Raw genomic sequence first — 15,496 nt, 5'->3', positions numbered from 1 at the left:
AGGACAAAAATATTAGATAATTCTAATCAGTTATGGAGGCTAGATTCAAAGCAAGATGACTTATTCTTTCTCACTGTGTTATGTAAGTTTCCTTCGCTGAATATTTCCAGCTTTTACCATAGTGCTGTGTTTGGCTTAGCTCAGCCTGATGTACTGGGGCACCTAAATTAGCCTCAGTGAGTGGCAAAATCCTAGGGAAAACGCAAAAACAGAAACAAAACCTAAAAGATGAGCAAATCATATTTACAATAAGATGAAAATATGATATAATAATTAGATACTTAATGGGTTTTGTGGAAGTTACGGGAGTAAATTTCTTTAACTGTTTCTCTCTAATTTCCATAACTGGTAACCCTGGTCATTTTGTTACTGAAATCATCTTACCACGGTCTCTGCACACAGTAGGAAAATGGGTCTACTTCTGGCTACAGCATGAACTCCCATCATAGCTGTTCAGACTTTGGTTATGATTAGCATTTAGTGGGAGACAAAGGTTAACAGCTTTATGATGAATGAAATCAAGATATTTTTAGTTTACACGGACAAATATTACTGTGTTTACTATGTTGCCAAGCATTGTGGCAGGCATAGCAGCTAATGGATATTTAAAATTCAATTCCTGACTTCAAAGAGTTCTCTTCCCCGGGTTAGATAACAGAAACATAAATCAGTAACCACAAGACAGCAGGATAAAGCCTATCTTAAAAGCATTTTTATTTTTTATTTTTTTAATTTTAATTTTAATTTTTTTTATCAGTACCTGGGATCGAACTCAGACTGCGTGCTTGCAAGGCAGGCACTTATGCCCCTGAGCTAAATCCCCAGGCCCTTAAAAGCATTTTTAAAGTGCCTCAGTGGCATAGAAAGGACAATTTTGGGGATCCCTTAGTATCCAACAGCTTGTTGTGTGGGTTAATATTTAACATTTGCATGCTGCTTTAAATTCAAAATTGGGTAAATCTATGGGTGGCTTAGAAGGTTGGTTTTCAAACTGAGCCTGAAAGTAGGTGCATCTTTTTTTGTTGTTGTTTTGGTTTTGGTACTGGGAATTGAACTCGGGACCTTGCACTTGCCAGGCAGATGCTTGTGCTGCTGAGCTATTTCCCTGATCCCAACAGGTGCATATCTGATGGAGGAATGTCCAGAATTCTAACCACATCTACTCACTAGGAAGCTGCAGGGCCAGTAAATGTTACCATAATCAGTCCATTAGCAGTAATAATCAATGTGTAAGATATGCTGACAGCCATGGTGGGATAGTGGTCATAAAACTGAAAACTTTGTAGGCCAATAAATCATCAAGCAGTGTTCTTATTGCTGAGACAAAATACCAGACACCTAAAGTCAAGGAAGAAAGGGTTTATTTACCTCACCATCTGTGAAGGTTTCTGTCCATAGTCAGCGGGTGCCAAGGCAAAGTGGCACATGGCAGGGGGCAACAGTTCCTGGTGGCAGAAACAGCACAAGCAAGAAGACCAAAAGGGAGGAGCACAGAGAAAAACCTTTCTGTCCCTTATATTTATAGGCCACACCTATTAGGGTGTGGCACTCGTAGGCAATCCCAGTATTAAGCCATGAGTTGATGACAAACTCTAGAAGCCTGCCTCCCTGACTGCCTGAGGTTTTAGGGGGCCATTCAGTCTCAAACTATAATACTTCAGTTCTAGAAAATGGCTCATGAACAACATCTAACCTGTTACTTGACACAAAAAGGAAACTGAGACCTAGCAGTAAAAATTAACTTTCCCAAATGTCATAATCTAATTAATAGTTGGTAGATCTCAGAAGACTGGTGGGTGGTATAGTGAGTGTATCTCTGAATTCTAGAGAATTCTTGCTTGGGTTCTGCTACGTACTGGCTGGGTTTTCTTAAGTAAGTTATTTAAACTCCTTGTCACTTGGTTTCCTCATCTGCACGGTGAAAATAATACTTTAGTATCTACCATAAAAAATAAATAATACTTTAGTATCTACCATAAAAAATAAATGCAAGTAAGCAATGTTTAAATGAACTAATTCAGATTGATTGACATCATAACAAGAGCTTGGTAAACACCAATAGAACTCACATGTCTCAATTTCTGCATTGATATCTTTCTGCTACAACATGAATGAAAGAAATGAAATTGGGTTTTGTTCATTTTTGTTTCTCTAATTCAGCAAGAAATTTCTTTTTTAAAAAAAATCTGTACTCATGACATGTTCTTGTTTCCCCTTTATATTTCTTCTTTCAGGGCCAAGGAGATTAAGATCAAGTTGGGAATTCTTCTCCAGAAGCCAGACTCGGCTGTCGACCTTGTCATTCCATATAATGAGAAGCCGGAGAAACCAGCCAAGATCCAGAAGTGAGTCATAAATATGGATTCCACTCATTTTCCTCTAGAAGGTGGCTATTTTTCAAGTGTATAGCACCATCTTTCATCTTTAGAATTACTCCCTTCAATTACTCACAGAGGATCATAGGAGTCCTTAGCGAGCTACTTTGTAAAAAAAAAAAAAGAATTTTTTTTACGATTTTGTATCTGGGGCATAATATTGGATACTGGCAGAATAGTAAAATAAAGATAAATTAAAACATAAAAACTAGAGTCCTGCCTTACCTGTGGAGAAACAGGCCATACTTTATACAACAGCATCAGTTATCTTCTCAATCATTTATCAAACAAAGGTGTAGTAAAAATAATTATTTACTGCCTGAGGTCAGGAAAACATCCCTGACCCAGTTAATTATGGGCAAGTCCATCTGGTAAGGCACTTTTCAAGGCTACCTCCTCAGGAAGGGGACGCAAGGTGCAGCTGTCCCTCAGAAAGATGTCAAAGAAAAGAATCAATTTAAGGTAGACAGTTTTTTCTCCAATATAGTGGCCCTTCGAGGTCCAACACAGGACAAGAGGATTGTTACTTTGGGTAGGAATGAATACCTGACTATTTCTATTTAGTGCCCACTGGATATTTTTTTCTGATCCATAAATTAATACTCCTGATAAGGATCTGTAGTCATATGTCTTTCCTCCTCACCCCTGTACCCCACATCTTTCCACTCATATGACCATCATTTAAGGTATGGTAGGAAACCATAATTCTAAAGAATAAGGATATTAGGCCAGGGATTTAGCTCAGGGGTGTAAGTGCCTACCTAGCAAGCCTGAGGCTTTGAGTTCAATATTTGGTACCAAAAAAATCCAAAAGAATAAGGCAGTGAACCCAGCCCTCCCAGTCTGCATTTGCACTGCTTTAGTTTAAAAGCATTACTCATAACATTCCCGTGTTTACCACTGACCCATTAGCTATCTGGACCCTCCCTGCTAAAAGAGACACACTTCAGCTTCCCTTTACAAGAGAGACCCCGTGAAAAATCGAGAAACGACAGAGTTTTCTTCAAAAACCAAATAGAGTCAAACTGCCTTCAGTCTGCTCTCTAAAAATTTCAAGATCCTGGAACCGTGGTAAACAATACCAGTAGTGGCTTTTAACTTGCATTTCTCTTTTTAAATTTAAATTTGTATAAATTGGCCTACCAGTCCTTTGTCCCAGTGACCTTTTAGCTCAATCTAGCTGGATTGCTTAGGGGATATAGAAATGACTTATTCTTTTTTCTAATCATTTTTCATCAATCTAAGTGGCTATTTCCATTCTCTTCCCTTTTATTACTTCAAAGCCATCTCAAACCGGAAGTGAGGCCTAATTGAGTTTTCTCCATTTAAAAGGAGGAAGCTAATTGAATGCGAAGCAGCGGTCTGCAAGCACTAGGGGAAAATAAGAACCACATTTCAGAGCAGCAACAGTCAAAAGGTCTATTTTGAAGTAAACAATGTGGTAATTATTGATTTGTTGGGATTAACGTTAAGAAATATAGTGTACATTTCCTGTTTTAATTCTCTATCTCCTGCATAGGCATTTAAATTGTTTGGCTAAGGATTTAGAGAGAAACTATTTTGGAAAAAACCGGGGGCTAACATTTATTGGATTGCTTTTTTGTCTTCCATTTCCTTTCTGTTTCCAGAAGTTTGAACTGATTTTGGTAAAAACTGTCATATCACTAGAGAATATTTCAAGGTCTATGCATTTTTAACAGTGACCACTAAAAGAGCTTCCCCCTGTCCTTCCAAACCCCTAACCCACATTTCACCTCTGCTGGGCAAATTTGAGTGCCTTCTGCCTGACAAGGAGAGCTGATGTTTTTCATGCACTGGGTTAATCTCTTCTCTACTTTAAAACTTCTCCCTGCATTTTCTCTTAAAAGAGAAAATAAGCCTTCTTTTGACTGAAAGTATTTTTAACCACCCCCTCCCATTTCTGAGAGCTGTTGACACCAGTAGAATTCTTTTTATAGGAAGCATTTTCTATTTTTAATGCATTTTTAAATCTCATTTGACTAAAAAAAAATTGAGCCATCAAAAAGTTAGAATATAGTTGACAATATCCTTGCCTATCCAAAGCCATCTTCTGCTGTCATTTTAGAACTCTTAATTGCTTTTTCTGTCTCCCACTCATTTCCATTAGGAAGTAGCAAATACCTACATCCACTCCAAGAAATATTCATGTAGTCCTTCATTCTTTCAATTCTTAAACCTTTCTCTGCTTTAATTCAGTATGGAATACTCAGTTCGCAGTATTTCCTTATCTCCTTATCAGGTTTAAACCTTACCTCCCCACTGACGCTGGCTCTAAGGAATCATCTTTGATTCCTTGCAGCATTGACTCCATGTACTTTGTGCAAATTCTTTTTCTCGGTTTCTGATCCTGTGATCCTGTGTTCTCCCCCTGCCTTCCTTTACTCTAACCTGCTGCCACTTTTTTCCATTCTGTGCGTCTGACATAGAGCCTCCTAAAAAGCAATAAACAAAATTAATAAGCTATGTAAGTTTAGTTTATGATTACTGTCATCATGGCTTACAGTAAAATCAACTACAAAACTGGGGCAGAAATAGATATTCTTGCAGTATTTCTTTATACTGTAAAAGTCCCCTTTTCCCTTATATCATCAATGTTTTACATTTCATTGTTGTGCTGGCGGTGATTGTTTAGAACTTTGGAATGACCTCCACACTAGCCCTGCTCGTGAGGAAAAGTTACAGCAGATTGTCAGTTATTTGCAAAGTGAACATTGATGTCACGAACAGAGACATACATGCATGATTTGGTCTACACATGCATATTGAAAAGTACTATTTAGGGGTTGGGGATTTAGCTCAGCTGCATAAGCGCCTGCCTTGCAAGCAGGCAGTCCTGAGTTCGATCCCCGGTACCGATAAAAACGAAAAAGACAAAAAAAAAAGTAGCATTTAAAAAAATATAATCCATTATTGCTGCCCATTTCAACAAACATTCTAGAACTTGAGTGAACAGAATGTACAGGACAGCGGGAAAGGAGAGCAGAGCAGGCACTTGCACAAATGCCACTAACAATTTTAGGTTCATCGACCCCATCAAAAACAAGAACACGTGACGTGTGACAGTATTACCAGGGAAATTCAAACACATGCCAGCCAGTACCTGGGTTCAAAACCTAACCAAAAGCAAAGTTCAAAGTTTGGAGAAGTTAGGACATCGTTCATGATTACAGCCAACAGAGAGAATTGTCAGCTAGTGTAGTAATAGTTCACTGCAACAGTCATTGAAATCTAAGGTTTACGTCATTCGCAGCTTTCAACAACCAGGTTAACTCTGGGAAAACTGAGCTGTTATTCACTTACTTATCATTTTGACACATTTATTATAGGGTATCCTACACTGCATCCTGCTCATGACCATTCTTAAGTCCATAAACGTTTATTGAGCCCTTATCCCATGGCCAACAGTGATGGGCACACCATGGATGGGAGACAGATAAACTGGGGGTGGGGGTGGGGGAAGAAAATCTACCAGGTTACCATGTAAGCCAACATCTGTACATAAACCTTTGATCTTCATAGCAAGACTTGCTTATCACAGACTGATATTACACGAGATATACAATACCATGTAGTAGAGTGGGGAAGTTCTCCATGAATGACCAACTATTTCTGTAGGCAGTGGGTATATCAAAGCCATGAAAAGGATTCAACAAGTAAACAAGATGAGTGGAAAAAAAAAAGAGCATTTCCACTCAAGATGGGCACCTTCTGAACTAGGTAGCATTTTCACTGAACATCAAAAACCCCAGTTAATCATTTCTATAAGCGTTTGTTTTGCTTTTCCTTTAAACTAGCTTCCTGTTTCTCCCTCATGCATCCTCATGGAGAGGCTCTCTGTCAACCCTCTGTAGTCAGCTTTGACCTGCAAGCCAAAATGCTTATTGGTCATCTGGATGTGCATCTATCTTGTTTCCAAAGAAGTCAGATTTAATGAGGGCCAGCAAATTCTGAGAATCAGGACAGGATGAACTTCTGCTACCTCCTAGGCTGGTAATCAGAACACTGGGCTGTATGCTGTGAGAGACGTGTCCTGCTTGACTGTGCCCTTAAATCAATCTGGACTAATTTCACCCCCAAGCAGGCTTTGCACATATCCTTTTCAGGAATTTAATTTTATCTGTTGTGGGCTGCTGATATTGATCATTACTTTGGTTCTAATAAGACCATTTGGGACAAACTGGATCAGTAACATGCTTCAATTTAGTGCACCTGCTCATGTCTTTGCTTCTTCCTAGGCTCCTCCAAACCAACCGGAGAGAAAGGTGTTGTGCAGGAAAGTGATTTCATTTTATGAGAATATTTATAAAATACGAGGAGTTTCAATGATCTGAGCTAGCTTCTTTTGACTAGTAATTTAATATCCTGCTGCCCCCGTAAACAATCGGAGTTGGTAGGTGTCTATTATATTCAAAATATTGCACCTGCTGCAGTGAAGAAATTAAGATGTGTAAGACCGGTTCCATATCTGCAGGTATGAAATAATGATCCGGCCTGCAGATCAATCCGTGGGAAATTCCTGAAGGGGGAATGGGGATTAAATAAAAGACAAGGGGGAGACAAAGAGAGATGAAAGCAAGTCAAAATAATCCGATCAAGCTTCCGTTTATTTAGGAAATGATCACATCTTTTATAGGCCAAGGGCAGGAGGTGGGACAGGAAGAGGTTAAGGGGTGAATACAACAGGGTCACCATCACATCCGGATACGTGACGTAAGCAGGAGAGGATTATGGTTAATGTAGGCAGACGCAGTGCCCATAGGAGAGAGAGGCAGGGAGGCAGCAAAGGGCTGTCACTCGGCTCCCTACAAAATAATACATATAGGAAAAGTTCTCAGGATGAAGCAATACAGAAGAACCCAAAGGAGTCACTGACTGGTGGAAATTATGTCTCTTTTTTGGTTAGCAGGAAAACAAAACAAAAATACAGGAACACACTTGTAACCCCATATTCATGCAATTTCTCCTAACCATATCCCTCTATACCAGCCAGAATGAAAATAGGAGAGGGAAAGTTGTTACTTGTTACAAATAAATTCATAATATTTTTATTTTCTGCCAGCAAAGCAGCAGCAAAGTAAGATTCTTTTCATCACGTTTGTTATCCTTAGTTTTGTTGAGTTTAATTTTCAAAGGACAAACACATAAAATTTTATAAAAAATCATTTAATCAGGACATACAGTTTGCACATGTTCTACAATGAGGAGCAGAGGAGTTAAGGAATTGTCACACTCCGTTACCCAAAGCATCTCCTGCTGTCATGCTCTCCTTATGTACGTAAAATGAGGCTGAACGTGAGGCAGCAAAGTAAAGGGTAAGATGAGTGATTGTCTTAACTTCAGTTGCTAAACTGATTACTTTGAACTCCGAGACATTTCATAAAAACTGGAAGCAAGAATTTTCATGAATGGTTGAGAAATGGTTTAAGAGTTGCAAAAATTCTGACTTGGGAAAAATGTCTCCACTGGTGTTCATAGTCTAATAAATGCTTTGTAAATGAAGTGGTCAGGCCACAACACAGGAAGTGTTCAGGCAAGGCCCACAGGGAGGGTGAAGTTGGCCACTGATGAGATGGCACCAGCTCCATCGGAGCATCTGTTTCGAGAGAAGAATGCATGGTTAAAATGGAAAAATTTATGCCTACCTGCATTAATAAATGTAAAATGAAAGCAGGAAACTATTGGCTATTGCCTTCTTTTGAGTTAGCAACATGAGTGTACAACATTCTGATTTAAGATATATTAACCTATATCCTTCTAAATCTTTTAAAAAATATTACCCTGTCCTACTTGAGCAAGAAAAATAAATTTATATGTGTATAAAAATAAATATATATTTTAAACATAGACTTGCTATGATCACATTTCCAGATAGAGGCAGTTACACATACCATCTTCCTTTTAGCCCTAATGAGATGGTCTTGGGATTCAGCTGTAGAACTAAATACCCTTCACTGATTAAATCAAATGTCTAATGTGGATTCTTATAGTGAGTCAACTGGATTTCATTAAATTATGCTTGCAATAAAGGCAGTTGGAGCCATTGTCATGTGGTATACAAGAATCTCAAGACACGATGCAACGACAAGCAGAAACAGTGAAACCACACCCAGGATTTGGAGGCAGATTTATTTACATCAGTGGACATTGATAGAGATCCTTTCCAGAATATCAGGCCCTGATCTCTGGTGATCTGGGGCTTGTACTGGATAAGCAAGCAGAAAGTACAGAGGCAGAATGACTTGCCAGTTGGGGTTTTGTTTATACAATATGCATCATAGTGCCTGGTTGTTTGTAAGAGACAGAAGCAACCGGAACTGAAACAGGAACTATTACCTGGGCAACTAAGAAACTTAAGAATCCTGGCTGGAGTGGGGTGGGGTTACTTTCTGTTACAAAATGGCTTCGTGGAAAATAGAGCCTACTTCTAAAGAGAATGGACCTAACCAAATAGCTGCAAAAGAAAGGAAGCTACAGTACCATGTAGGAATAGGAAAGCAAACCCGCTAAGCAGACCCAATTACTAGAAAATAAGTCAAGCACCCTTGTCCTGAAGGTGGGTGATCAGCTGTGTCATTTCTATGTGAGAACAGGTTAAGCCATTGTTGTGAATGCGGTAAACTCTTTGCTTCTGAGATCATTTTTTCCTGTCTTTATTCTTGCTTTAGACCCTCGGCGGATGAGGCCCTGCAGTGGCGGGATTCCCTGGACAAGGTCCTGCAGAACAGCTGTAAGTTATATATGAAGGTCAGAAAAGGTACAGAGACAAAAAGCACCTTAGGGCTGCCTGTGTCCTTCTTCCCCAATTTTGACCTTTCTTCAGTTCTTTAAAGTGGCCCTAACGAAAGAAGAGTACCAAGGCAGTGTGGCTGTGGAGCTGGCTAGGAAAGTGAGATGCTGTGGGAGAAAGTGAATCCAGGGTGCCCTGGAGATGCGTGCTGCGGGGTCCCCTTCTTCTTCTTCTTCTTCTTCTTCTTCTTCTTCTTCTTCTTCTTCTTCTTCTTCTTCTTCTTCTTCTTCTTCTTCTTCTTCTTCTTCAAGGCAGAGTACAGCTATGTTACCCAGGCTGGTCTCAGGCTCCTTAGGCTAAATGACTCCTTCTGACTTAGCCTATCAAGTATCCAGGACTACAGACATGGGCCACCAGTGGAAAAACGACTTTTCTCTGTTCAGTCTCCTAATGGATTAGTAAGGGCTGGGCATAGCAGGTTCATTATCTCAGGGACAGTCAGAGTGCAGTCATATCTGTTCAAACCTTAAACTGCTTTTGTGACTTAACAATGGATTATTGTGGTCCCCTGCCTCAGTTTCCCCTTTTGGCAGCATGCCTCTTACATCTTCATTCCATACATGACAGTGGTACTGACCACTACAGAAATTCTTTCGAGCTAAACCCAGTAAAATCAATACAACAGTGAATATATTTACCTTCTCCTGATAAGTGTCCTTACTAATTTCCAAGGTTTTGAGCAGTTGTGGCAAACCTATGGCACGAGCGTTATTATATTTTTCTTTTAAGATATCAGATGTTAATATACGATTTTTTTTCTAGACTAAAACTTTAGTATGCAGGTTTAATTGCAGTCTTGGCACTTTGCAATAAATAAGGGGGCAGTGTAGCACTTGGTCTCTAAAAGGTTTACTATCTCTGGCTTAGAGTATCAAGCTCAAATTTCTAATGCTCATTATTCACCATGACAGCTATATGGCTGATCTTTAGGCAAACTAAACTGTTTTCTGTTTCCATAGGATTTCTCCTTGTACTCTTTTTGGCTGAAATAATGTCTTTAGCTGATTCTCATTCTCTTGTAGCAGCTAACAGTACTAAAAGCCTAGCTTTCCTGGACAATCCAAAACAAATTATCTTCCCCCTTGAACTTCCACAGCCTTTGTTTTGTATTAACAGTTGCAAAGTTTTATTAAAGGTAGAAAAAAAAAAGCAAACCAGGCTCTGCAGAATGAGTTTGGACCAAGTGAAAGCTGGAAGAGAAGCCCACCACACAGTGTGAAGGCAGGCGCTCAAGCAAGGGAACATGAGCCACTTAATGCTTTTTGCCACTTAATGCTTACTGTGTTGTATTCTGTTTGTAGCTCTCTTCCTCTGTGGTAGATTACCAGCCCATTGGCAGACAGGACTTATTGTTTTTTAACCAGATAATTTCACAAACAGGAAATGCATCGAATGAAGAAAGCAAACATTTGTTGACTAATTCACTGTAAAAGAATGATTCAACTTAAAATCCCAGCCCATATTTTTTCCTAGTAACCATAATAAGAATGGAATATGAAATTTAGCAAAAATAAGAATTTTTGAAATGTCTTTTATCAGGTCATTGTGATTAACGGGTAAAAAGTAAATAATGAAGAATGTACGTTAAATTATATATATGAACACTTTTTCTTTTGTTTCTGATGAAGTGTCTTCTGTCTTACCAACAATAGAGTCAATCTCTTTCCAAGACCACTAACCTGGAATTTTTCCATTTGGATTAATTTCTGAGTCTCTTCTTGTTTATTTTGCTCAACGGAGTACTGTGTTCTGACATATCTAGGTATTCAATAAATATTAATTGAATGAGTGAATGAATTAATGAACTAGTTTTGCTGTTGAATATGCAGGCATTCCATAAAATTGGCTAGAGGAACGCAGTTTATTAACTGATCTATCGTCTTGCCCCAGTATAGGGGCTTTTAGCAGTTGACAGATGACATGTTGATAAGTTATCCATGGTAAATACCTAGGTTGAGGTATCTGTTACTATTATAAAAAATGTGAGTCAGCAAAGTTCCTTTCATATGTGCAAAACGGTTAAGGAGGAGGGTAAATGCTGTGTGCCTACACCCAGTCTTTTCAGTTACACTAAATCTTAAGGCCACATTCTCTCATTTCAGGCTTTTAGGTGTGAGAAAGCTATGGATAGGAAAGCTAAAGGTAGAGGTGAGCCAGGGTACCTTAATGTCAATACTGCAGTATTTGTTTAGAAACCAGTATTTTTAGCTTGGATGCAGATAGTTATCCTTTGTGAACTTGAAGCCCAAGATTCTCATCAATATTTCCTATTTCTCAGAGAGAAAATAATGTGTGTGTGTGTGTATATATATATATATATATATATATATATCTGTGTATTTATATATGTATGCACATCTGTACTGTTCATAATGTGTCATCTAATTGTACATAATTATATTTTAATTTATGTGTGTTTACATTTATGTATGTGTCTATAACCTTAAACTTGAGATAATAATCTTAAGTAAATTATATTTCTAATGCTGTCTCTTAATTTCCCTAAAGAAATAAATGGTTAATTATTCTGTAAATATTCTAGTCAACTCTTTCCTTGAAAAGTACACCTGTCCACTCAAATCAGCTTGAACAAAACAGAGGATTTATGGAAGCAATCCCCAACCTTTGTACCCCAGGGATGGGTTTTCAGAAGATTATTTTTCCATGCAGGAGGGGTGAGGAAGAAGGTGGAGGTCAGAGATAATTGGGGGGATTCAGGATGATTCAGCCACATTATGTTTATTGTGCCCTTCATTTGTATTATTATGACATTAGTTTCGCTCCACAGAGATCCCCTGGGGGTATAGTTTACAGTAGGATTCTGGTTTCTTTGAGGGTATAGGGTCAGCTGCTGTGACAGGGCAGAGCTCAGGCCATGAAGGAGCCACGAAGCCCAAGTACAGATGCTTATCAGGCTTGCACTGGTCACCTCCTGCTATTTATAGCACCTCTGCTAACAGACCACAGACCGCTACCCTCAGTGGCTCCCAGGTGGGAATCTCTGGTTTAAGGTATGGCTCTAAAACATTTCCCAGAAACAAGGAGTCTTTGCCTTGCAGGGAATGCAGCCATAAGCAAGACAGTCCCTTGTTTCTCTGTTCTTACTGCTTCTTAGTCTCTCTCTTTTTCTTTCTGTTTCTTTCTGTCTCTTCCTCTTACTCTCTGTCTCTGCTTTCTGTACTTCCCTGACTATTCTTCCTACAGATGAAGCAGTGGAATTACACCCCCCCCAAATGATTCTGCCCAATACCATCAACTTGGGTAAATTATATTTGCCTAATCCATGCACATCAGCTATTGTGCATCGTGAGTACTTGTAAGCCAAATGTTATCTACTCAGTTCTTATGAGATGGACTTAATTTGAATCTTTTTAAATTAAATCCATCACCAAAAAATGTCTAAGATTAGTTATGATGTTCTAAGACAGGTAAGGAAGACAGATAACATTTGAGAAATTTGTACACCTAAAAACGTCAAAATTCCCTCTGGTATTTTGCTTTGCTGGATATAAACCATTTAAACTTGAGGAGCAGTGTCTTTATCTATAAAAAAAATGTGCGTTAGTTTGTGCTAACACATGATATTTTATGTCACCCTTGATAGAGTTGCTAAAGCATTCTTGAATAAAAAAATTTTAAAAATATTGAATCAAAATAAAATTAATTGGGACCAAGTTGGTACAAAATAATGAAAGAGTTAAGCTGTTAACCTTTTCTAGCTCTCAAGACTCTGCTCACCTTTATGCATTTCATAAGTAATTTTAATTAAGTATACTCAACTGTGTTCTGAAACTATACCAACTTCTTGCATGTTTTCCTTCTCAGTTTTATCGTGACACTGTTTCTGTTTTATAGGTTCAAGGTGCCCAGAACCAACGTACTGCACTATTAACACAAAAAACAATTGCACATGGGAGCTTATGTAACATAGTGACAGTGAATAATTGTCTCAAATGACCATATTTATGAGCCCAGGAAGAATGAAACCCAGTCCAGCAACAGCAAAGTTTTTATGTGGTTTCTCTTTTCCCAGGAGCTTGTAAAAGTCAGAACACTTCCTTGAGACACCCTTGGGATTTGGAGTCTCCCATGGGGAATCAAGTTGCCTGATCCAGGCTCACTAATTTTTTTTTTTTTTTTAGTGTTTGGGTTTTCCTTTTACTTCTCCCTTTAGTTTCCAGTTTTTTTCCTTCTCTCTTGTGACTCATCTTTACCATCATTTTAGCCAATGGCTACCATGACTGTCATTTAAGGTAATAATTATAGTAATCAAACTAATAGTTTGATTTATTCTTCATCATGTGCCATGCCCTATTCTAAACACTTTTCATATATTAGTTTATTTAATGACTGCAAGAATTTCAGAACTAAAGTACAATAACAATTTGTAATTTTCAGAAATGGAAACTGATTCAGAGATAGCTTGCCCATAAAATAAAATACTAGAGAAATAGCAGAATCACATATTTATTTTTCTCTAAAATTTGTGTCAGTTGGTTCCGTGAGGAAAGAAATATTCCCACTAATATGTCCTATTTAGTGCAAGGGATTGGATAATAAAAAGAGGCAAAGATAAGTGAAAGTTGAACATAGAACTTGAAGAATTAATAGCATTTGCATAAGAAACAATTCCCTAAACAGAACAAAAGCTGATCTCTTCCCTCCTTATAATAAATATCTTCAAGAAAAAGCAGAAGATTTTGAGTAATGACTTTGGGCAATATTTGAGTTGGACTTTGAATAATAACAAAGAATAATTTTAAATTATTATAAATAATGATCAATTATGATAAATAATAAATGTTATAATAAAGTATATATCATGAATATAAAGTATTATTAAATATAATTATAATTAAATATCAGTAAATTATTGCCAATATAAGTTATAATAAATTATGAATAATTTATATTACTATGAATAATGATTTTAAGTTGTTATGAATAATGATGATAGAAACCAACATGTATTGAGCTACACAGTGACAACCATGTTTGGCAACATATAAGAGTTTTATTCGAATTACTTAATCCTTATCAAAACCCATTCGGATATGTTCCATTATTATCTCCATGTAACAGATGAGACAACAGAGATGCCAATAGGTTGAAAAACATTGCCCAACTTATTCCACTAATAAATATGTCTGGATTCACTCCCTGGCAATCTTGGCGCTAGAGCTCATACTTTGAACCAAGAACAAATGTAATACACTCACCGATTATCAATGCCATTTCATTTCCTCCCCATCTCCTCCACCCCTTATTGAAGATATTTGTGTTAATCTAGTTTTCTGTATTTTTCTCCCTTTATACCAAACTGCTTGGATTTACACAATGCTCCTTTTATTCTCAATGTTGTCTTACAGGTAGTATTAATTTGTTCTTACACAAGGATTATAATGCAAACTGCAACTCATAATGTTTGTCCAAATCCAGGGGGTCAGATGGGTTCATCTGCTTCCTGGGTGGTGGATGTCTGAAGAGCTATGTTACGGGTATTCTAAGGCTCCATGAAGATTCAGCAGGGAAGGAGATGGGGCTCAGTCAAAGATACATGCTGGGAGCTCCACAAGGCTATAGAGTGGGCAAGGGAAAGTGATAACACAAAGAAAATGTATATTCTTTACAGAATAAAGATGTTTGGCCTGAAGTCTTTTCAACTCTAACCGAAGAAGACATCCCGCAGGGTTATGGGAATTCAACAGAGAAAGACGCTGAGAAATGGACCAGTAAGAAAGCCAACGAGGAGAAAATGCCTTAAGAGTGGCCTAAAGGATCTCAGTAAGAGAACCTCCAGAGAATGCTCAAAAGCAAAATGAGAAAAACAAGTTTTAAACATCTCTGAGACCTACAGGCTATCAGGCCAATTTTTGAGTTTTGGTTTAAAATATACACATTGACAAAGCCATTGAATAGTACTTTGGAATTCAATGAGTGACAAAACCAAACCCAGGAAATGGACTCACAACACTGGAAAGTTATTTTCCATGCTCTTAATGACATGACTGTGAAATTTTTACAGTGTGTCCTCACGTCTTTGAGAGGACTGATATTTAATCTCCATTTTGCAAAGATTTAGATGGGTGAGTCAGTGCCTGATTATAAGACGATGGGGCTAATGAGGATTATTTTGCCACTGGCGCATTCTATGGAATTATTTATCTCTGCAGTCTTCAACCTTGGTTTTTAAGGAGCTCATAAGACTTCATTTCCTGGCAGCTAGAAAGTGCCTGAGAAATTTTCCATTTCAGCAGACTCTGACACCTTTTGCGTATGAAACAGTAAAAACTTTAACCGGACAGAGAACAAG

General features: G+C 38.0%; 1 protein-coding gene across 1 annotated transcript in view; it reads left to right on the top strand.

Annotated features, from left to right (window-relative positions):
• Positions 1 to 15,496, top strand: part of Rgs5 (regulator of G protein signaling 5) — a 60,293-nt gene that overhangs the window by 31,596 nt on the left and 13,201 nt on the right. Inside the window, exons 2-3 of the mRNA XM_003468660.5 lie at positions 2,235 to 2,345; positions 9,062 to 9,123. Of these exons, the coding sequence (XP_003468708.2) occupies positions 2,235 to 2,345; positions 9,062 to 9,123 (173 nt within the window). The remainder of the gene's footprint in view (positions 1 to 2,234; positions 2,346 to 9,061; positions 9,124 to 15,496) is intronic.

The sequence above is a fragment of the Cavia porcellus genome, unplaced genomic scaffold (assembly GCF_034190915.1).
Source record: "Cavia porcellus strain 051 isolate PalLab524CR breed Dunkin Hartley unplaced genomic scaffold, mCavPor4.1 scaffold_7, whole genome shotgun sequence".
NCBI classification, from domain to species: domain Eukaryota; kingdom Metazoa; phylum Chordata; class Mammalia; order Rodentia; family Caviidae; genus Cavia; species Cavia porcellus.
Note: the sequence above shows the minus strand (reverse complement) of the source record. Positions and strands in the feature narration are given on the sequence as shown.